Source organism: Pseudophryne corroboree, chromosome 9 (assembly GCF_028390025.1).
Source record: "Pseudophryne corroboree isolate aPseCor3 chromosome 9, aPseCor3.hap2, whole genome shotgun sequence".
Classification (NCBI taxonomy): Eukaryota; Metazoa; Chordata; class Amphibia; order Anura; family Myobatrachidae; genus Pseudophryne; species Pseudophryne corroboree.
In genome coordinates, this window is record NC_086452.1 from 35,621,014 (window position 1) to 35,645,998 (window position 24,985).

General features: G+C 47.1%; 1 protein-coding gene across 3 annotated transcripts in view; it reads right to left on the reverse strand.

Moving 5' to 3' along the window:
• Positions 1-24,985, reverse strand: part of LEPR (leptin receptor) — a 116,019-nt gene that overhangs the window by 13,272 nt on the left and 77,762 nt on the right. For all 3 annotated transcript variants that reach the window (XM_063939166.1, XM_063939165.1, XM_063939167.1), the window contains exons 12-17: positions 24,579-24,732; positions 23,887-23,969; positions 22,865-23,081; positions 20,134-20,313; positions 16,992-17,087; positions 16,056-16,158 (exon numbers count right to left, since the gene is read on the reverse strand). In XM_063939166.1, the coding sequence (XP_063795236.1) occupies positions 16,056-16,158; positions 16,992-17,087; positions 20,134-20,313; positions 22,865-23,081; positions 23,887-23,969; positions 24,579-24,732 (833 nt within the window). The remainder of the gene's footprint in view (positions 1-16,055; positions 16,159-16,991; positions 17,088-20,133; positions 20,314-22,864; positions 23,082-23,886; positions 23,970-24,578; positions 24,733-24,985) is intronic.

A 24,985-nucleotide genomic window follows, 5' to 3' on the forward strand; every position in this document is an offset into this window, starting at 1 on the left:
TAAAGAGATGTAGTAGTATGTATGTATAAAGAAGAAAGAAAAAAAACCCACGGGTAGGTGGTATACAATTATGGACGGACTGCCGAGTGCCGACACAGAGGTAGCTACAGCCGTGAACTACCGTACTGTACTGTGTCTGCTGCTAATATAGACTGGTTGATAAAGAGATGTAGTAGTATGTATGTATAAAGAAGAAAGAAAAAAAAACACGGGTAGGTGGTATACAATTATGGACGGACTGCCGAGTGCCGACACAGAGGTAGCTACAGCCGTGGACTACCGTACTGTACTGTGTCTGCTGCTAATATAGACTGGTTGATAAAGAGATGTAGTAGTATGTATGTATAAAGAAGAAAGAAAAAAAAACCTCGGGTAGGTGGTATACAATTATGGACGGACTGCCGAGTGCCGACACAGAGGTAGCTACAGCCGTGAACTACCGTACTGTACTGTGTCTGCTGCTAATATAGACTGGTTGATAAAGAGATGTAGTAGTATGTATGTATAAAGAAGAAAGAAAAAAAAACCACGGGTAGGTGGTATACAATTATGGACGGACTGCCGAGTGCCGACACAGAGGTAGCTACAGCCGTGGACTACCGTACTGTACTGTGTCTGCTGCTAATATAGACTGGTTGATAAAGAGATGTAGTAGTATGTATGTATAAAGAAGAAAGAAAAAAAAACCACGGGTAGGTGGTATACAATTATGGACGGACTGCCGAGTGCCGACACAGAGGTAGCTACAGCCGTGAACTACCGTACTGTACTGTGTCTGCTGCTAATATAGACTGGTTGATAAAGAGATGTAGTAGTATGTATGTATAAAGAAGAAAGAAAAAAAAAACACGGGTAGGTGGTATACAATTATGGACGGACTGCCGAGTGCCGACACAGAGGTAGCTACAGCCGTGGACTACCGTACTGTACTGTGTCTGCTGCTAATATAGACTGGTTGATAAAGAGATGTAGTAGTATGTATGTATAAAGAAGAAAGAAAAAAAAACCACGGGTAGGTGGTATACAATTATGGACGGACTGCCGAGTGCCGACACAGAGGTAGCTACAGCCGTGAACTACCGTACTGTACTGTGTCTGCTGCTAATATAGACTGGTTGATAAAGAGATGTAGTAGTATGTATGTATAAAGAAGAAAGAAAAAAAAACCACGGGTAGGTGGTATACAATTATGGACGGACTGCCGAGTGCCGACACAGAGGTAGCTACAGCCGTGGACTACCGTACTGTACTGTGTCTGCTGCTAATATAGACTGGTTGATAAAGAGATGTAGTAGTATGTATGTATAAAGAAGAAAGAAAAAAAAACCACTGGTAGGTGGTATACAATTATGGATGGACTGCCGAGTGCCGACACAGAGGTAGCTACAGCCGTGAACTACCGTACTGTGTCTGCTGCGACTGGATGATAAATAATGATATAAAAAATATATATATATCACTACTGCAGCCGGACAGGTATATATTATATAATGACGGACCTGCTGGACACTGTCTGTCAGCAGAATGAGTTTTTTATAGAATTAAAAAAAAAACACCACACAAGTGAAGTCACACGACGAGTGTTTAACTTTTTCAGGCAATCACAATATAGTATACTACTAACTATACTGGTGGTCAGTGTGGTCAGGTCACTGGTCAGTCACACTGGCAGTGGCACTCCTGCAGCAAAAGTGTGCACTGTTTAATTTTAATATAATATGTACTCCTGGCTCCTGCTATAACCTATAACTGGCACTGCAGTGCTCCCCAGTCTCCCCCACAATTATAAGATGTGTGAGCTGAGCACAGTCAGATATATACATAGATGATGCAGCACACTGGGCTGAGCAGTGCACACAGATATGGTATGTGACTGAGTCACTGTGTGTATCGTTTTTTTCAGGCAGAGAACGGATATATTAAATAAAACTGCACTGTCTGGTGGTCACTGTGGTCAGTCACTAGTAAACTCTGCACTCTCTACACTTCTACAGTACTCCTAAGCTCCAGTAAATCAGGTCAATCTCTCTCTCTCTCTCTCTCTTCTAATCTAAATGGAGAGGACGCCAGCCACGTCCTCTCCCTATCAATCTCAATGCACGTGTGAAAATGGCGGCGACGCGCGGCTCCTTATATAGAATCCGAGTCTCGCGAGAATCCGACAGCGTCATGATGACGTTCGGGCGCGCTCGGGTTAACCGAGCAAGGCGGGAGGATCCGAGTCTGCTCGGACCCGTGAAAAAAACCATGAAGTTCGGGCGGGTTCGGATTCAGAGAAACCGAACCCGCTCATCTCTAGTATGTATGTATGTATGTATGTATGTATGCATGCATGCATGCATGCATGCATGCATGTGTGTGTATATAATACACACACACACGTTAACTGGTGCAATTCTAAAGCTGATTCCTCCACACTGGAGGCGGGGCCCTGCCTATTTTGTCAGTCCTGGGCCCTGCAATTTTTTATGGCAGCCCTGGCAATTAGTATCAATGCGATGTTTGGCAGGATGTACCGGAGAAAATTGGTACATCCCGCCCTAAAGAACAGTTGTGAGGCAGCTAAATTTGGAGAAAGATTCAGATTATGCTGTTGTTGGGGTTTCTTAGCCTAGTGGAATCATCAGATGTTCTCTGCAGATTATTACTATTTTACATTACAGTCAGTAGCAGATCTTGCCACGGGAAGCAGGACTTTTGCCCGGGGCGCCGCCTTCCGGAGGGCGCCGGCGCCATCCGGAGGGCGCCGCACCATGGCAAGATCCGCTGCTGCTGTGGTGCCCCCCGCTGCCGCGGCCCGCTGTCCGTTGTGAAGGGAAACTGGACGCTACGCGTCTAGTTTCCCTTCGTGGGCTGCCCGCTATGAAGGGAAACTAGACGCTACGCGTCTAATTTCCCTTCCTGGAGAGGACCTTCACTGTAATGATGTGCGGTGCGCGTTGACGTCATCGCGCACCGCACAGCAAAGGTCCTCTCCACGAAGTGAACTAGACGCTTAGCGTCTAGTTTACCTTCGTGGAGAGGACCTTTGCTGTGCGGTGCCCGTTGACGTCATCGCGCACCGCACATCATTACAGTGAGCACATCCCACAACAGTACAGGGGGCGTAACTGACCACGCCCCCTGCATGAAGCCACGCCCCCTAATGCCGCCCGGGGCGCCAGAAGCCCCGGAACCGGCCCTGATTACAGTAATAAATATCTGCTGGCACCTCTGACTCCCATAGGGCTTATACGTGTAAAAAAAAAAATCAAAATACAAATCAAAACTCATATCCGTTTTTTTACTTCTTCCTGACTATGATTAAAAAGGCCGAGATTCGGTATTGTGTCTTTAACAAACGCACTAAAAGGAACAGTACTTTTCTGAGATTGCCCATATTATACAAAAGTAACAATTTTAAGATTAAATAAGATTTTACTCACCGGTAAATCTATTTCTCGTAGTCCGTAGTGGATGCTGGGGACTCCGTAAGGACCATGGGGAATAGCGGCTCCGCAGGAGACTGGGCACAGCTAAGAAAGCTTTAGGACTAGCTGGTGTGCACTGGCTCCTCCCACTATGACCCTCCTCCAGGCCTCAGTTAGGATACTGTGCCCGGAAGAGCTGACACAATAAGGAAGGATTTTGAATCCCGGGTAAGACTCATACCAGCCACACCAATCACACCGTATAACTCGTGATATGATACCCAGTTAACAGTATGAACATAACAGAGCCTCTCAACAGATGGCTCAACAATAACCCTTTTAGTTAATGATAACTATATACAAGTATTGCAGACAGTCCGCACTTGGGACGGGCGCCCAGCATCCACTACGGACTACGAGAAATAGATTTACCGGTGAGTAAAATCTTATTTTCTCTGACGTCCTAGTGGATGCTGGGGACTCCGTAAGGACCATGGGGATTATACCAAAGCTCCCAAACGGGCGGGAGAGTGCGGATGACTCTGCAACACCGAATGAGAGAACTCAAGGTCCTCCTCAGCCAGGGTATCAAACTTGTAGAATTTTGCAAACGTGTTTGCCCCTGACCAAGTAGCAGCTCGGCAAAGTTGTAAAGCCGAGACCCCTCGGGCAGCCGCCCAAGAAGAGCCCACTTTCCTCGTGGAATGGGCTTTTACAGATTTAGGGTGTGGCAGTCCAGCCGCAGAATGTGCAAGTTGAATCGTGCTACAGATCCAGCGAGCAATCGTCTGCTTAGAAGCAGGAGCACCCAGCTTGTTGGGTGCATACAGGATAAATAGCGAGTCAGTTTTCCTGACTCCAGCCGTCCTGGAAACATATACTTTTCAGGGCCCTGACTACGTCCAGTAACTTGGAATCCTCCAAGTCCCAAGTAGCCGCAGGCAACACAATAGGTTGGTTCACATGAAAAACTGATACCACCTTAGGAAGGAATTGGGAACGAGTCCTCAATTTCGCCTTTCCCATATAAAATACAGATAAGGGCTTTTGTCAATTCTGATACACGCCTGGCCGACGCCAAGGCCCACAGAATGACCACTTTCCACGTGAGGTATTATAGCTCCACGGATTTAAGTGGCTCAACCCAATGCGACTTCAGGAAAACCAACACCACGTTGAGATCCCACGGTGCCACTGGAGGCACAAACGGGGGCTGACTATGCAGCCCTCCCTTAACAAAAGTCTGAACTTCAGGCAGTGAAGCCAGTTCCATTTTGGAAGAAAATCGATAGAGCCGAAATCTGGACCTTAATGGAACCCAATTGTAGGCCCATAGTCACCTCTGACTGTAGGAAGTGCAGAAATCGACCTAGCTGAAATTTCTCCTTTGGGGCCTTCCTGGCCTCACAGTACGCAACATATTTCCGCCATATGCGGTGATAATGGTTAGCGTTCACTTCTTTCCTAGCTTTAAATAGCGTAGGGATAACTTCCTCCGGAATTCCCTTTTCCTTCAGGATCCGGCGTTCAACCACCATGCCGTCCAACGCAGCCGCGGTACGTCTTGGAACAGACAGGCCCCCTGCTGCAGCAGGTCCTGTCTGAGCGGCAGAGGCCATGGGTCCTCTGAGATCATTTCTTGGAGTTCTGGTTACCAAGCTCTTCTTGGCCCACCCGGAACAATGAGTATAGTTCTTACTAGAGATGTGCACTTGAAATTTTTCGGGTTTTGTGTTTTGGTTTTGGGTTCGGTTCCGCGGCCGTGTTTTGGGTTCGACCGCGTTTTGGCAAAACCTCACCGAATTTTTTTTGTCGGATTCGGGTGTGTTTTGGATTCGGGTGTTTTTTTCAAAAAACCTTAAAAAACAGCTTAAATCATAGAATTTGGGGGTCATTTTGATCCCAAAGTATTATTAACCTCAAAAACCATAATTTCCACTCATTTTCAGTCTATTCTGAACACCTCACACGTCACAATATTATTTTTAGTCCTAAAATTTGCACCGAGGTCGCTGGATGACTAAGCTAAGCGACCCTAGTGGCCGACACAAACACCTGGCCCATCTAGGAGTGGCACTGCAGTGTCACGCAGGATGGCCCTTCCAAAAAACACTCCCCAAACAGCACATGACGCAAAGAAGAAAAAAAGAGGCGCAATGAGGTAGCTGTGTGAGTAAGCTAAGCGACCCTAGTGGCCGACACAAACACCTGGCCCATCTAGGAGTGGCACTGCAGTGTCACGCAGGATGGCCCTTCCAAAAAACACTCCCCAAACAGCACATGACGCAAAGAAGAAAAAAAGAGGCGCAATGAGGTAGCTGTGTGAGTAAGCTAAGCGACCCTAGTGGCCGACACAAACACCTGGCCCATCTAGGAGTGTCACTGCAGTGTCACGCAGGATGGCCCTTCCAAAAAACACTCCCCAAACAGCACATGACGCAAAGAAGAAAAAAAGAGGCGCAATGAGGTAGCTGTGTGAGTAAGATTAGCGACCCTAGTGGCCGACACAAACACCTGGCCCATCTAGGAGTGGCACTGCAGTGTTACGCAGGATGGCCCTTCCAAAAAACACTCCCCAAACAGCACATGACGCAAAGAAGAAAAAAAGAGGCGCAATGAGGTAGCTGTGTGAGTAAGCTAAGCGACCCTAGTGGCCGACACAAACACCTGGCCCATCTAGGAGTGGCACTGCAGTGTCACGCAGGATGGCCCTTCCAAAAAACACTCCCCAAACAGCACATGACGCAAAGAAAAATGAAAGAAAAAAGAGGTGCAAGATGGAATTGTCCTTGGGCCCTCCCACTCACCCTTATGTTGTATAAACAGGACATGCACACTTTAACCAACCCATCATTTCAGTGACAGGGTCTGCCACACGACTGTGACTGAAATGACGGGTTGGTTTGGACCCCCACCGAAAAAGAAGCAATTAATCTCTCCTTGCACAAACTGGCTCTACAGAGGCAAGATGTCCACCTCATCATCATCCTCCGATATATCACCGTGTACATCCCGCTCCTCACAGATTATCAATTCGTCCCCACTGAAATCCACCATCTCAGCTCCCTGTGTACTTTGTGGAGGCAATTGCTGCTGGTCAATGTCTCCACGGAGGAATTGATTATAATTCATTTTAATGAACATCATCTTCTCCACATTTTCTGGAAGTAACCTCGTACGCCGATTGCTGACAAGGTGAGCGGCGGCACTAAACACTCTTTCGGAGTACACACTTGTGGGAGGGCAACTTAGGTAGAATAAAGCCAGTTTGTGCAAGAGCCTCCAAATTGCCTCTTTTTCCTGCCAGTATAAGTACGGACTGTCTGACGTGCCTACTTGGATGCGGTCACTCATATAATCCTCCACCATTCTTTCAATGGGGAGAGAATCATATGCAGTGACAGTAGACGACATGTCCGTAATCGTTGTCAGGTCCTTCAGTCTGGTCCAGATGTCAGCATCAGCAGTCGCTCCAGACTGCCCTGCATCACCGCCAGCGGGTGGGCTCGGAATTCTGAGCCTTTTCCTCGCACCCCCAGTTGCGGGAGAATGTGAAGGAGGAGATGTTGACAGGTCGCGTTCCGCTTGACTTGACAATTTTGTCACCAGCAGGTCTTTGAACCCCAGCAGACTTGTGTGTGCCGGAAAGAGAGATCCAAGGTAGGTTTTAAATCTAGGATCGAGCACGGTGGCCAAAATGTAGTGCTCTGATTTCAACAGATTGACCACCCGTGAATCCTTGTTAAGCGAATTAAGGGCTCCATCCACAAGTCCCACATGCCTAGCGGAATCGCTCCCTTTTAGCTCCTCCTTCAATGCCTCCAGCTTCTTCTGCAAAAGCCTGATGAGGGGAATGACCTGACTCAGGCTGGCAGTGTCTGAACTGACTTCACGTGTGGCAAGTTCAAAAGGTTGCAGAACCTTGCACAACGTTGAAATCATTCTCCACTGCGCTTGAGACAGGTACATTCCACCTCCTATATCGTGCTCAGTTGTATAGGCTTGAATGGCCTTTTGCTGCTCCTCCAACCTCTGAAGCATATATAGGGTTGAATTCCACCTCGTTACCACTTCTTGCTTCAGATGATGGCAGGGCAGGTTCAGTAGTTTTTGGTGGTGCTCCAGTCTTCTGTACGTGGTGCCTGTACGCCGAAAGTGTCCCGCAATTCTTCTGGCCACCGACAGCATCTCTTGCACGCCCCTGTCGTTTTTTTAAAAATTCTGCACCACCAAATTCAAGGTATGTGCAAAACATGGGACGTGCTGGAATTTGCCCATATTTAATGCACACACAATATTGCTGGCGTTGTCCGATGCCACAAATCCACAGGAGAGTCCAATTGGGGTAAGCCATTCCGCGATGATCTTCCTCAGTTGCCGTAAGAGGTTTTCAGCTGTGTGCGTATTCTGGAAAGCGGTGATACAAAGCGTAGCCTGCCTAGGAAAGAGTTGGCGTTTGCGAGATGCTGCTACTGGTGCCGCCGCTGCTGTTCTTGCGGCGGGAGTCCATACATCTACCCAGTGGGCTGTCACAGTCATATAGTCCTGACCCTGCCCTGCTCCACTTGTCCACATGTCCGTGGTTAAGTGGACATTGGGTACAGCTGCATTTTTTAGGACACTGGTGAGTCTTTTTCTGACGTCCGTGTACACTCTCGGTATCGCCTGCCTAGAGAAGTGGAACCTAGATGGTATTTGGTAACGGGGGCACACTACCTCAAGAAATTGTCTAGTTCCCTGTGAACTAACGGCGGATACCGGACGCAAGTCTAACACCAACATAGTTGTCAAGGCCTCAGTTATCCGCTTTGCAACAGGATGACTGCTGTGATATTTCATCTTCCTCGCAAAGGACTGTTGGACAGTCAATTGCTTGGTGGAAGTAGTAAAAGTGGGCTTACGACTTCCCCTCTGGGATGACCATCGACTCCCAGCAGCAACAACAGCAGCGCCAGCAGCAGTAGGCGTTACACGCAAGGATGCATCGGAGGAATCCCAGGCAGGAGAGGACTCGTCAGAATTGCCAGTGACATGGCCTGCAGGACTATTGGCATTCCTGGGGAAGGAGAAAATTGACACTGAGGGAGTTGGTGGGGTGGTTTGCGTGAGCTTGGTTACAAGAGGAAGGGATTTACTGGTCAGTGGACTGCTTCCGCTGTCGCCCAAAGTTTTTGAACTTGTCACTGACTTATTATGAATGCGCTGCAGGTGACGTATAAGGGAGGATGTTCCGAGGTGGTTAACGTCCTTACCCCTACTTATTACAGCTTGACAAAGGCAACACACGGCTTGACAAATGTTGTCCGCATTTCTGTTGAAATACTTCCACACCGAAGAGCTGATTTTTTTGGTATTTTCACCAGGCATGTCAACGGCCATATTCCTCCCACGGACAACAGGTGTCTCCCCGGGTGCCTGACTTAAACAAACCACCTCACCATCAGAATCCTCCTTGTCAATTTCCTCCCCAGCGCCAGCAACACCCATATCCTCCTCATCCTGGTGTACTTCAACACTGACATCTTCAATCTGACTATCAGGAACTGGACAGCGGGTGCTCCTTCCAGCACTTGCAGGGGGCGTGCAAATGGTGGAAGGCGCATGCTCTTCACGTCCAGTGTTGGGAAGGTCAGGCATCGCAACCGACACAATTGGACTCTCCTTGTGGATTTGGGATTTCGAAGAACGCACAGTTCTTTGCGGTGCTTTTGCCAGCTTGAGTCTTTTCATTTTTCTAGCGAGAGGCTGAGTGCTTCCATCCTCATGTGAAGCTGAACCACTAGCCATGAGCATAGGCCAGGGCCTCAGCCGTTCCTTGCCACTCCGTGTGGTAAATGGCATATTGGCAAGTTTACGCTTCTCCGACGACAATTTTATTTTTGGTTTTGGAGTCCTTTTTTTACTGATATTTGGTGTTTTGGATTTTACATGTTCTGTACTATGACATTGGGCATCGGCCTTGGCAGACGACGTTGCTGGCATTTCATCGTCTCGGCCATGACTAGTGGCAGCAGCTTCAGCACGAGGTGGAAGTCGATCTTGATCTTTCCCTAATTTTGGAACCTCAACATTTTTGTTCTCCATATTTTAATAGGGACAACTAAAAGGCACCTCAGGTAAACAATGGAGATGGATGGATACTAGTATACTTATGGATGGACGAGCGACTGCCGACACAGAGGTAGCTACAGCCGTGGACTACCGTACTGTGTCTGCTGCTAATATAGACTGGATGATAATGAGATAAAATTAAAATATATATATATATATATATAACACTAGTACTGCAGCCGGACAGGTATATATTATGTAATGACGGACCTGCTGGACACTGTCTGTCAGACTCAGCACTGCAGACTCCTAAAGTAAGCTACTAGTATCAAGAAGATAGAAAAAAAAAAACACGGGTAGGTGGTATACAATTATGGATGGACGAGCGACTGCCGACACAGAGGTAGCTACAGCCGTGGACTACCGTACTGTGTCTGCTGCTAATATAGACTGGATGATAATGAGATAAAATTAAAATATATATATATATATCACACTAGTACTGCAGCCGGACAGGTATATATTATGTAATGACGGACCTGCTGGACACTGTCTGTCAGACTCAGCACTGCAGACTCCTAAAGTAAGCTACTAGTATCAAGAAGATAGAAAAAAAAAATAAACCACGGGTAGGTGGTATACAATTATGGATGGACGAGCGACTGCCGACACAGAGGTAGCTACAGCCGTGGACTACCGTACTGTGTCTGCTGCTAATATAGACTGGATGATAATGAGATAAAATTAAAATTTATATATATATCACACTAGTACTGCAGCCGGACAGGTATATATTATGTAATGACGGACCTGCTGGACACTGTCTGTCAGACTCAGCACTGCAGACTCCTAAAGTAAGCTACTAGTATCAAGAAGATAGAAAAAATAAATAAACCACGGGTAGGTGGTATACAATTATGGATGGACAAGCGACTGCCGACACAGAGGTAGCTACAGCCGTGGACTACCGTACTGTGTCTGCTGCTAATATAGACTGGATGATAATGAGATAAAATTAAAATATATATATATATCACACTAGTACTGCAGCCGGACAGGTATATATTATGTAATGACGGACATGCTGGACACTGTCTGTCAGACTCAGCACTGCAGACTCCTAAAGTAAGCTACTAGTATCAAGAAGATAGAAAAAAAAAATAAACCACGGGTAGGTGGTATACAATTATGGATGGACGAGCGACTGCCGACACAGAGGTAGCTACAGCCGTGGACTACCGTACTGTGTCTGCTGCTAATATAGACTGGATGATAATCAGATAAAATTAAAATATATATATATATCACACTAGTACTGCAGCCGGACAGGTATATATTATGTAATGACGGACCTGCTGGACACTGTCTGTCAGACTCAGCACTGCAGACCCCTAAAGTAAGCTACTAGTATCAAGAAGATAGAAAAAACAAATAAACCACGGGTAGGTGGTATACAATTATGGATGGACGAGCGACTGCCGACACAGAGGTAGCTACAGCCGTGGACTACCGTACTGTGTCTGCTGCTAATATAGACTGGATGATAATGAGATAAAATTAAAATATATATATATATCACACTAGTACTGCAGCCGGACAGGTATATATTATGTAATGACGGACCTGCTGGACACTGTCTGCAGAATGCGTTTATAAAAACACCACACGACGAGTGTTTAACTTTTTCAGGCAGACAATCACAATATACTGGTGGTGAGCAGACAATCACAATACTGGTGGTCAGTGGTCACTGGTCAGTCACACTGGCAGTGGCACTCTGGCAGCAAAAGTGTGCACTGTACTTAAAATATGTACTCCTGCTATAACTGCTCCCCAGTCTCCCCCACAATTAAGCTGTGTGAGCAGTGAGCACTCAGCACAGTCAGATAATGATATACAGTATATGATGCAGCACACTGGGCTGAGCACAGATATTATATGTGTGACTGTGTCACACTGTGTATCGTTTTTTTTCAGGCAGAGAACGGATTAATTAAACTGGTGGCACTGGTCACTGGTCACACTATCAGCAGCAAGTAGTACTCCTCCTATATGCTCCCCAAAATTAGTGTCTCTCTCTAGTACTAGTCACTCTAAACGGAGAGGACGCCAGCCACGTCCTCTCCCTATCAATCTCAATGCACGTGTGAAAATGGCGGCGACGCGCGGCTCCTTATATAGAATCCGAGTCTCGCGATAGAATCCGAGCCTCGCGAGAATCCGACAGCGGGATGATGACGTTCGGGCGCGCTCGGGTTAACCGAGCAAGGCGGGAAGATCCAAGTCGCTCGGCCCCGTGTAAAAAAAACTGAAGTTCGGGCGGGTTCGGATTCCGAGGAACCGAACCCGCTCATCTCTAGTTCTTACTCCTCTCCTTCTTATTATTCTCATTACCCTGGGTAAGAGAGGCAGAGAAGGGAACACATACACCGACTGGTACACCCACGGTGTTACCAGAGCGTCCACAGCTATCGCCTGAGGGTCCTTGACCTGGCGCAATATCTTTGTAACTTTTAGTTGAGGCAGGACGCCATCATGTCCACCTGTGGCCTTTCCCAACGGTGTACAATCATTTGGAAGACTTCTGGATGAAGTCCCCACTCTCCCGGGTGGAGGTCGTGTCTTCTGAGAAATTCTGCTTCTCAGTTGTCCACTCCGGGAATGAACACTGCTGACAGTGCTAACACATGATTTTCCGCCCATCGGAGAATCCTTGTGGCTTCTGCCATCGCCATCCTGCTTCTTGTGCCGCCCTGTCGTTTACATGAGCGACCGCCGTGATGTTGTCTGACTGGATCAGCACCGGCCGGTGTTGAAGCAGGGGTCTAGCCTGACTTAGGGCATTGTAAATGGCCCTTAGTTCCAGAATATTTATGTGTAGGGAAGTCTCCTGACTTTTCCATAGCCTTGGAAGTTTCTTCCCTGTGTGACTGCCCCCCAGCCTCGAAGGCTGGCATCCGTGGTCACCAGGACCCAGTCCTGTATGCCGAATTTGCGGCCCCCTAGAAGATGAGCACTCTGCAGCCACCACAACAGCGACACCCTGGCTCTTGGAGACAGGGTTATCCGCCGATGCATCTGAAGATGCGACCCGGACCACATGTCCAACAGATCCCACTGGAAAATCCTTGTATGGGACCTGGCAAATGGAATTTCTTCGTAAGAAGCTACCATCCTTCCCAGGGCTCGCGTGCATTGATGCACCGACACCTGTATACGTATTAGGAGGTCTCTGTCTAGAGACGACAACTCCTTGGACTTCTCCTCCGGGAGAAACCCTTTTTATCCTGTTCTGTGTCCAGAACCATACTCAGGAACAGTAGACGCGTCGTAGGAACCAGCTGCGACTTTGGATATTCAGAATCCAGCTGTGCTGTTGTAGCACTTCCCGAGATAGTGCTACTCCGCCGAACAACTGCTCCCTGGACCTCGCCTTTATAAGGAGATCGTCCAAGTACGGGATAATTATTTCGGCCATTACCTTGGTAAATACCTCGGTGCCGGGGACAGACCAGCGGCAACGTCTGGAATTGGTAATGACAATCCTGTACCACAATTTTGAGGTACTCCTGGTGAAGAGGGTAAATAGGGACATGCAGGTAAGCATCCTTGATGTCCAGTGATACCATGAAATTCTCCAGGCTTGCAATAATCGCCCTGAGCGATTCCATTTCGAACTTGAACCTTCGTATATAAGTGTTCAAGGCTTTCAATTTTAGAATGGGTCTCACCGAACCGTCTGGTTTCGGTACCACAACATTTTGGAATAGTAACCCCGGCCTTGTTGAAGGAGGGGTACCTTGATTTCACCTGCTGGAGGTGCAGCTTGTGAATTGCCGCCAGTACTACCTTTCTCCGAGGGCCTCAGGCAAGGCTGAGGTGAGGTAACGGCGAGGGGGAGTCGCCTCGAACTCCAGCCTGTATCTCTGTGATACTATTTGCAGAACCTAGGGATCCACCTGTGGGCAAACCCACTGGTCCCTGAAGTTCCCGAGACGCGCCCCTACCGCACCTGTCTCCACCTGTGGAGCCCCAACGTCAAGTGGTGGACTCAGAGGAAGCGGGGGAAGATTTTTGATCCTGGGAACTGGCTGCTGGTGCAGCTTTTTCCTTCTTCCCTTGTCTCTGTGCAGAAAGAAAGCGCCTTTGACCCGCTTGCTTTTCTGAAGCCGAAAGGACTGTACCTGAAAATACGGTGCTTTCTTAGGCTGTGAGGAAACCTGAGGTAAAAAATGTTTTTTGTTTTTTTTTCCAGCTGTTGCTGTGGATACGAGGTCCCAGAGACCATCCTCAAACAATTCCTCACCTTTATAAGGCAGAATCTCCATGTGCCTTTTATAGGCAGCATCACCTGTCCACTGCCGGGTTTCTAATACCCTCCTGGCAGAATGGACATTGCATTAATTCTGGATGCCAGCCGTCAAATATCCCTCTGTGCATCCTTTATATATAAGACGACGTCTTTAATATGCTCTATGTTAGCAAACTATTATCCCTGTCTTAGAGTATTAATATTATCTGACAGGGTATCAGACCACGCTGCAGCAGCACTATTTATGCTGAGGCAATTGCAGGTCTCAGTATATAACCTGAGTGTGTATATACAGACTTCAGGATAGCCTCCTGTTTTTTATCAGCAGGCATCTTCAAGGTGGCCGTATCCTAAGACGGCAGTGCCACCTTTTTTGACAAACGTGTGAGCGCCTTATCCACCCTAAGGGATATCTCCCAACGTGACCTATCCTCTGGCGGGAAAGGGTACGCCATCAGTAACTTTTTAGAAATTACCAGTTTCTTATTGGGGGAACCCACGCTACTTTACACACTTCATTCATTCATCTGATGGGGGAACAAAACACTGGCTGCTTTTTCTCCCCAAAAATAAAACCCCTTTTATGTGGTACTTGGGTTCATGTCAGAAATGCGTAACACATTTTTCATTGCCGAGATCATGTAACGGATGTTCCTAGTGGATTGTGTATATGTCTCAACCTCGTCGACACTGGAGTCAGACTCCGTGTCGACATCTGTGTCTGCCATCTGAGGTAACGGGCGCTTTTTTGAGCCCCTGATGGCCTTTGAGACGCCTGGGCAGGCGCGGGCTGAGAAGCCGGCTGTCCCACAGCTGTTTTACGTCATCCAGCCTTGTAAGGAGTTGACATTGTCGGTTAATACCTTCCACCTATCCATCCACTCTGGTGTCGGCCCCACAGGGGACGACATCCCATTTATCGGGCTCTGCTCCACCTCCACGTAACCTTCCTCATCCCACATGTCGACACAGCCGTACCGACACACAGCACATACACAGGGAATGCTCTGACTGAGGACAGGACCCCACAAAGTCCTTTGGGGAGACAGAGAGAGAGTATGCCAGCACACACCAGAGCGCTATGTAATGCAGGGATTAACACTATAACTGAGTGATTTCCCCCCCCCCCCAATAGCTGCTTGTATAAACAATATTGCGCCTAAATTTAGTGCCCCCCCCCTCTTTTTAACCCTTTGAGCCTGAAAACTACAGGGGAGAGCCTGGGGAGCTGTCTTCCAGCTGCACTGTGAAGAAAAAATGGCGCCAGTGTGCTGAGGGAGATAGCTCCGCCCCTTTTTCCGCAGACTTTTCTACCGCTTTTTTATGGATTCTGGCAGGGGTATTTATCACATATATAGCCTCTGGGGCTATATATTGTGATATATTTGCCAGCCAAGGTGTTTTTATTGATGCACAGGGCGCCCCCCCCCCAGCGCTCTGCACCCTCAGTGACCGGAGTGTGAAGTGTGTATGAGGAGCAATGGCGCACAGCTGCAGTGCTGTGCGCTACCTTGGTGAAGACTGATGTCTTCTGCCGCCGATTTTCCGGACTCTTCTTGCTTCTGGCTCTGTAAGGGGGCCGGCGGCGCAGCTCTGGGACCGAACATCAATGGCCGGTTCCATGCGGTCGATCCCTCTGGAGCTAATGGTGTCCAGTAGCCTAAGAAGCCCAAGCTACCACCAGTTAGGTAGGTTCGCTTCTTCTCCCCTTAGTCCCTCACTGCAGTGAGTCTGTTGCCAGCAGATCTCACTGTAAAATAAAAAACCTAAAATATACTTTCTCTCTAGGAGCTCAGGAGAGCCCCTAGTGTGCATCCAGCTCAGCCGGGCACAGGATTCTAACTGAGGTCTGGAGGAGGGTCATAGTGGGAGGAGCCAGTGCTCACCAGGTAGTCCTAAATCTTTCTTAGCTGTGCCCAGTCTCCTGCGGAGCCGCTATTCCCCATGGTCCTTACGGAGTCCCCAGCATCCACTAGGACGTCAGAGAAAGTAACAATATTAAGAAATAAAACATTTATTTTATTTTTTTTGCAGTTCAGTCACCATAGGTAATACATGTCACAGAGTAAACTCAACAAAATAGACCTTTATATTTCCCGGTGAATTTGGCATTAGACAGGGCAATCCTGTAATGATCCCTTGTGTGATATGCTGGCTATGGGGATTTGCCATTACATTACACCTGTGGTCTTTGAAGGGTTAAGGCAACACAGTTCCCCATATAACATTATTACATTTCATTGTATCTTCAATGAAAAAACAAAAAAACAAAAGCAAATTACCTTTGATGGGTTATTGCGAGCGTTATTGCCAGCAGAAAGGATGTAGCGGTAATCACAGGTAATATAACATAAAAACCTGCATTATTCTGCATTTCCCCTGTAACTAATACAAACAGAGAATTAGCAAATGGCCCATCCGGGAAACCGAAACAGCCATGTAACAATTTATTTACATATAAAAAAAACTGCTGTAAATTATTACACAGGCTTTTTTTTTTTGTGCTACGTGGTTGTTGCGGTTCTACAAGGGGCTGTCCGTTTTATTTTGCGATACTTTGCTGTTGATACAAGTGTTTCCCTGACTGTTTGTATCTAGAAAAGCATTGAATGCCTCATTCAGAATCACACGTAATGCGGCGCAATTCTGTCCACTTTCTGCCATCAGAAGTTCATGCGAATATCCGACCCCAGTATCCCAGGCCGCAAAAGCACTAGTTTTGGCAAGTACACCGTACCCCATGCCTGGTGCAGGAGATCCGCCTGAAAATGGCGAGACATCTGCATACGCACAGCTGAGAATAGGTCACAACACGCTTCTCCTGCACGCGTATGCCCGGCTGCCACCCACATGTTACCCATACTCTACTCCCTACTAGGCCACGCCCTGGAGTGATGTCATCGGGGAGCTCCGTGAGGCCATGCCCCTTTCTGAGAGGCCACACCCCTCTCAGAAAGGGGGGCACTATTGGCCGCACCGGGTGTCACCAACCCCGGTGCCACCACTGTATATACATACTGTACATGAGAGTACTCCTTTAAATTTCTAAGAGCTTAGCGATTGGATACCTGTGAAGTTTTGCGCCTGTTATTGCCATTAATCAGTTATCGCCAGAATAAAATTTACATAGGACGACACCAATTAAACTTTTAATTGTCAAAAATACAATTGCAACCGAATTTACTTTTTACAGATGCAAGTGTATTTCCGATTGTTACCTTTAGAGAATTCATACGTGATCCGTGGGCTGCTGACGCCTTCCGAGAACACCGGAGTCAGGCTAAACTGGTATTTCTCAATAGCAAAAAACTGGTCTGTAAAACAGAGATGGACAGAATATTAGGTTTAAATTGTCAGAATTAAGAAATATGACAATATGATTTAGTATCTGTTCACGTTCTGTTTGTATGGATAGTTGCAAAGTACTACTGGTAGTTTCTTAATCAGTATATTTTGTAATAGTCACATTATTTCATTTACTGTGTGTTCTCGGCCAGCTACAAAGTATCACTGGTGTTTACTGAGTGTACAGAAAATCATGCTCTGTATTATTCTGCAGATTGTATAACTGCGCAGCACCACTTACTGTACTGATACCAGGAATTCACTCATCCAAGACTATAAGGTAATTTACTTCATCATATAAATGTGGCAAAAGCACTTCATCTTTTATTGCAGCTGTATACAGAAGTAATTCAGTAATTCAGACCTGATCGTAGCAGCAAATTTGTTAGCAATTGGGCAAAACCAAGGGCCTAATTCAGACCTGAATGGTGCTGTGCGAATTCGCACAGCAGCCGATCAGGCCTGAAGTGCGCATGTGTCGGCGCCGCAGTGCAGCGGCGCATGCCAGACAGCCAGCGGCTGTCTTAAGGCTGCGATCGCCTCTGCCTGATTGACAGGCAGAGGCAGTCGTGGGGCTGGAGGGCGGTGTTAAGCCGCCGTTTAGGGGGCGCGGTCCGGGGCGGCTGCGTGACGTCACACGCAGCCGCTGCAACCCGGGCAGTGATGAGTAGCTCCCAGCCAGGGCGCAGAAGCCGCGCTGCCTGGGAGCTACTCCTGAAGTACAAAACCATCACTTTTGTACTTCTGAAGGGGGGGTCGGACCTGACATGTGGGGCGGACTAGCCCTGTGCTGGGCGTCCACCTGCATGTCAGTGTGCCTGATCGCAGCCCTGCAAAATTTTGCAGGGCTACGATCAGGTCTGAATTAGGAGTGGACCCACGTGCACTGCAGGGGGGGCAGATATAACATGTGCAGAGAGAGTTAGATTTGGGTGGGTTATTTTGTTTCTGTGCAGGGTAAATAATGGCTGCTTTATTTTTAAACTGCAATTTAGATTTCAGTTTGAACACACCCCACCCAAATCTAACTCTCTCTGCACATGTTACATCTGCCCCACCTGCAGTGCACATGGTTTTGCCCATCTGCTAACAAATTTGCTGCTGCGATCAGGTCTGAATTACCCCCATGGTGTACTACAGATACAAGGTAACAGCAATTGGCAGTAAGGGTGTAAAATGTCGCACCTGATAATGGATGAGCTCGGACATTTGGAGGGTTCCTTGCAGGATGTTTGGAGGGTTCCTTACACACTCACTTTAAGACCAACCAAGACCACTTTCTGGTAAACCCCCTCCCCTTCTCTGTAAGACACACCCCTTTCCAGATCTTTAAATAGAGGCATGTGTGCACATATGAAAGCAGAAAAAGATTTCATGATGCAGGACGAGATAAGCCTCATGGGGGGGAGATTACACTTTTAGGAGGTGCTCTTGGTTGGCAATCAGTTGTCAGGCATTACTATCAATACAATGTCTTTTCAACCATCCTGGTGCACTTTCTATGGAAGAGTATTTTTGTAAAAACAATGTGTACAAAGGAGGCCAATGACATTTAGAGGAGGGCGGTATTCAATTCTTTTCACCCCCTTCCACACCCGCTCTGTTTCTGCCGACGGGTGTGGTATCTTCATTTCAGCTTGCTACCCCCGGGGTAGCGAAGGTGCCCAGCCCTTTATGCAGCAAAACCTGATTACTATGGGTGCAATATGTGCGGTAACGGGGATCACTTTAGAAAGGAGATTGGGCGTGATATATCATTTGAATACCACCCAGAGGGGTAAATTCACCAAGATGGGAGATCTATTTAAGATGGGATGTTGCCCATAGCAACCAATCACATTCCAGGTATTATATTATAGAAGGTGCTAGATAAATGAGAAGTAGAATCTAATTGGTTGCTATGGGCAACATCCCATCTTAAATAGAACTCCCATCTTAGTAGATTTACCCCAGAGAGTCCCAAATGTCCCCTTACTCCCAGTACTTTTTTGAATGTTGTTCCTGTGAGGAGTGTTTCGCCAGGAAAGTGTAACAGCAGCTAAGTAAGGAAATACGGTATACGTTTAATTTGCCGCCTGTCGGGATCTCGGCGGTCAGGACAATGACGCTGGAATCTCGACAGCTGGCAATGCCGTCAGCCAGAATACCGGCGCATTGTGTCCACGACATCCATACAGTGGAAATCCGGAGATACGTCCCACAAACACGGATAATTGTGCCTCTCGCTTTTTAATCTCTATAATTTGAAATAATCCATTCAGATCTCTACTATTTTTTTAAATAATTTTTACAAAGTGTATCCAAAGTCATCATTTGGAATCAGGTTATTATATCTGTAACGTTATAATTTTTCATAGTAATGCAAATCTTAATATCAATGTGTCTTTTCCCAACTTAGATAAATGGTGGTCCGGTGATTGTATAATTTTGAAGCAGGTGACCCTGGACATTGGGGGTCATTCCGAGTTGATCGTTCGCTAGCAGTTTTTAGCAGCCGTGCAAACGCTATGCAGTTTGTGCAGTTTCAGAGAAGCTCTGAACCTACTCAGCGCTTGCGATCACTTCAGCGTATTCGTGTCCGGATTTGACGTCATACACCCGCCCAGCGAACGCCCAGCCACGCCTGCGTTTTTTCAGACACGCCTGCGTTTTTACAAACACTCCCTGAAACGGTCAGTTGACACCCAGAAACGCCCCCTTCCTGTCAATCTTCTTGCGGCCGTCATTGCGAAAAGTTCGCTAGAACTTGTGCACAAACACAAAGAGCTTTGTACCCGTACATCACGCGTGCGCATTGCGGGGCATACGCATGCGCATAAATGCCGTTTTTTCACCTGATCGCTGCGAAAATCGTCAGCGAGCGATCAACTCGGAATGACCCCCATAGTCCCTCTCTGCCCTCTCTGATACAAGTCCTGTCTATATACAACAGATCCAGAACTGTACATCGTTTTATTGCATTGAAGAACAATCACATCTGAAATGTGACAAGGATGGTGCAATGTTTATACCCACCTTCAATGTAATATTTGCTAACGTTGGGGGGAATAAAAGCCCAGCGCACTTGTGCTTTTTCTCGAAGGTTCCTCCACTCCAGAACGAGCTCCAGCGGATCATATGCAACAGGAAACAAGTTCCACACTGCAACCGCGCTGCTGTTTAATAGGTACACGTCCAGAGACCTAACTGCCTTCACTTGGTGGAGGAAAACAAATCTGATTACAGGCCAGACATATGGGCATCAAATCACATATAACAGCCCTGAATCCCCCACATCTCACTGGCTATTGTATCGCACATTAACTCACAGACAAATATAATATTCACTAGTTACCAGCCCAGCAAAATGACAGAACAACATAACAGTAATGTATGCATGAATTGCTATGTTGGGCGCCATCTGGTGGCCGCTGGTGCGCAAAACACTTGAATTCCCCCATAGAGGTGAGGAGCATCTTTAGCAAACTTTTCACTAAACTAGAGCGGCCAATTAGCCAATTGATTTTACTCTATAAGCTGCAGTAACAGGATATAAGCGATTTCCCGGTTGGCTGCTTTGGGTCACTGCAAATGTATAATCTAATTGCAAGATCTGCAAATAAGCCCCCCGCCCCCACCCAGAAAAAACACCTCTAAAATCAGCAACTAATAAATCCCAACAATAAATAGTAATATACTTCTTTGTTTACAGTAAGAAACCTCTTTCTTTTTATCAAACGCTGTTCATGGTTTTTATTTTGTTTTTAATACAACATTTTTTGATTTTGCTAATACACGAAATAACCTAATGACCATTTCAGTTGTATTTACTGAACGGTAAGAGTATATCACTTTTAAGCAAAAACTCTTATTCACAGTACATTTATATATATATAAAAGAAATGTATCAACGGATGTACGTAAAAAAACAAAAACAGAAAATAACTGTGTGGATGGCTACGCCCTTGGCACAGGAACACAATAAAAGTCTGTGCTTCCAAGTAACGCAAGCGTAGCAACTGGGACCTGCTGAGCGATTCATTATTGTCCTGCGGAGAAATCTACTGTATGGCTGCCTATAGGGACTACTAAAGGCCAGCTGTACAGCTACATACTGTAGATTCTATACATCTATACACAGTGCAGGATGTACTGCCCATGTCACAAAATCCCACCCCCTTAACATCTGCTACCCTGGGGGGCAAATTACCCTGCAGGCCGCCGTAAGCTCCCCTATGTACTGTAACTAGCCTGTTATACAACTGAATAAGATTTGTTGTGCAGATGGATAATAAGCATTACCCAGACCTGCACGGAGGAGTGACCGGTTGGGAGAATATGCTGGTGGCTTGGAGGCAATGGGTGGCCTTGCGAGTGCTGGGGTTACTGTGGGGATAACTGTCCGGGCCACCATGCCGCTGTCAGTGCAGCACAGTCGAACCTTTGGCCTGAGGAGCAGCACCATGGAAGAGATATCCCTCCCAAAATGGCCACCGACTTAGAGGACACAGTTATTAAGGATGCTAGGGGAGGCCATATTGGGAGGGACATTTTCATTAGTATGAAGGGGGCAGGTGCGAATAGCGCCCCCCCCCCCCCCCCCCCCCCCCCGATGGGACCGCTGGCCTGTTGTGGTGGCCGGGGTTGGGGGGAAGGGGGGATTAGTGCCAGAAAGTTATTTGCAGGGGGGCGCTTATATATAGTTATGCCCAGGGCCGTTTCTTGGGGCAGGCGAGCAGTGCAACCGCACTGGGCGCCGGCCGCGGCACTAACTGTGGCTCCCTGCTTCCCCCTCCTATTTCTCCCAGAGTAACCCGCTCGGGGGGCGGAGTTTCACGGAATGATGCGGTTGCGTCGTTACGTCACAACGCAACCCCGTCACTCCGCAAAACTCCCCCCAACCCCCCCCCCCCCCCCCCCCCGAGCGGAGTACAGAGGGGGATCCAAGTTAGAAGGAGGGAAAATCCGGCTCGAGGAGCGACTGGTGAGGCGGGCCGAAGAGCGGTAATCGCCTCTGTAAGTATTCTCTCTCTCTCTCTCTCAATGTGTAAACTGGGGACACCTGCCGTAATGTGTGAAATGGGGACTCTTGCCTGCCGTAGTGTGGGGATTTAATGTATCAAGGGCATTGCGGTGTGTGGCATAATATGGTGCAGGGGGCATTACTGTGTGGGGCTTAATATGGTAGACTTTTTTTCCCTGTGGTGGTCCTGATCTGTTGGAGCAGGGTCAAAAACTGGATTGTGAGGTAGTCTTTTCAGACAGGGCCATGCCCATTTAAATGAGGCCACACCCATTTAGATGAGGCCAAGCCCCCTTGCCGAGTGCGCGCACAAGTTTTTTTTTCCATCTAGGTGTGTGTGGGGGGGGCACATTTTTTATGTCATGATGGGGGGGTGGGGGTGCATTTTTAAATCTCGCACTGGGAGCCAAATTGGCTAGAAACAGCCCTGGTTGTGCCACTGTTTGACATGTTGTTACAATTCCTGCTTCTTATGTGTTGGAAGGTATGCATACACTGACTAGGAATGTGACTAAGTTTAGGAGATATTGCCAGCCAATCAGCTCCCAACTATCCTTTTTGTAACACATGACAGTTATGAGCTGATTGGCTGGAGCACCATTTATCATACGCTACGAGTTTTATCAATCACAAAGGGTTTTATCACTCGTTGATAAATGAGCCCCAATGTCACTTGTATTCCATTTGTCTTACACTCCCAGTTTCCCAGCCACCACCAATGCTGTAGACTCTCTCGTGTATTACCTGCGCTCATTTTCTCGGACAGCGTTAAGTTGCGGTTCACTTTGGAATGGCCACGAGAGTTGCGGGCCTGGACGGTCACCGTTACCGCGCTGTGCTGCAGGGTGAAGGTGTAATTTGTGGTGTTCCCGATGTACTGGGACCAGATAAGCGCATTAGATGCCTGATGTAGAACTTCGTATCCACTGACGCTGCATAGTAACTGTTCCCTCTGCAGCGGCTGGAAACATAACATATATATTACAGGTATTATACAAGGGCTATTGTACAAGGGAAATACCCCATTTACCCAATGACATGTTATAGGTCACCTATTTAGTGGCAGCACTTAATGTATTTATTTGTGATTGCTACCTCTATATAGTTTTCACTAACTGTATGCAGTTGCCAGTGTTTTGTCATTTTGCTGTTTTATATACATCTATATATATACTACTAACTAACTAACTCACTCACTGACTCACTCACTCACTGACTCACTCACTCGCTGACTCACTCACTCACTCACTCACTCACTCACTCACTCATCACTACTTCTCTTACTTCCCGATATGTTAGGAAGGTGAAATGTAACATAGGTTTTCTTCAGGTGGGAAATAGGAAAACTAAGCAATTAGAATTTTAATAAACCTCCCCTAAGGGGATGAAGAGACGGTTGACATAATGACATCATCACCGATGCGTGTCTTGCGTTGCGTGAACGGTAACACCCAAACGGACAATTGGATCCAATTTTGGATCGCACCTCCAGTGGGTAGAATTTAATAAACTACAAAAATGCTCCTGTCACTTTTTACCGTATCTGCTACGGGCGCTCCTCGGGTAACGCCAAGAACCAGGGATTAATATTTACTTACATAGAGACGTCTCAAATTTACAGCTCTATAGGTTTACCAGATTTTTAACACTCATTTATATGTACAACCGTGAAAATCAGAAACTCCCGTGCGAAGAATGGGTATAATATCTAGTGCGTGTATGTTTCAGTCATCCTATGCACAATCAAATATAAATATTTTATTTACCTGCCAAACTAGTGTAATATTGTCGCCTTTTTGTATAATATTTTTCTGGACAATTCTCCAAAATTCTGGTCCTTTTAAAGGTGCTGAAAAAAAAAAAAAAAACCCACATGACTACCGAATTTTGGGGGTCATTCCGAGTTGTTCGCTCATTGACGATTTTCGCAACGGAGCGATTAAGGCAAAAATGCGCATGCGCATGGCACGCAGTGCGCATGCGCTAAGTATTATAGCACAAAACTTAGTAGATTTACTCACGTCCGAACAAAAAAATGTAATCGTTGAAGTGATCGGAGTGTGATTGACAGGAAGTGGGTGTTTCTGGGCGGAAACTGACCGTTTTCTGGGAGTGTGCGGAAAAACGCAGGCGTGCCAGGATAAAACGCAGGAGTGGCTGGAGAAACGGGGGAGTGGCTGGCCGAACGCAGGGCGTGTTTGTGACGTCAAACCAGGAACGAAATGGGCTGAGCTGATCGCAATGTAGGAGTAAGTCTCGAGCTACTCAGAAACTGCTAAGAATTTTCTATTCGCAGTTCTGCTAATCTTTCGTTCGCAATTCTGCTAAGCTATGATACACTCCCAGAGGGCGGCGGCCTAGCGTGTGCAATGCTGCTAAAAGCAGCTAGCGAGCGAACAACTCGGAATGACCCCCATAGTCACATTTCTATAATATAAACCTGAAATAAGAAACGAACCTCTGAGATCTTTAATCGCTGTGTTGATAGGCTGGCTCCAGTCACTCCAGTATCCGGACCGGCTGATAGCTATGCAGCGGATCTGCACAGTGTAAGGCTCACAGGCATCTACTTCATATATATTAGCAAATGTACCGTTGTATATATCTAGAACCTGGAAAATTCAAGCGTTTGAGTGTGGCTTCCGTGAGGTTTGTATTATAAAGACTTTTCCCAAAATATCTGCAGTTAGGGGGTTATTCAGGTCTGTTAGCAGACCAATAAAGCACACTGATGGGCACAACCATGGGCCTAATTCAGACCTGATCGTAGCCGGCGAGCGGCGAGGCTTTTGTACTTGACAAGTAGCTGCCTACCTGCACAGCTCCTGCGCGCTGGGGGGGAGGTACTTGTCGCATCCCGGGTCA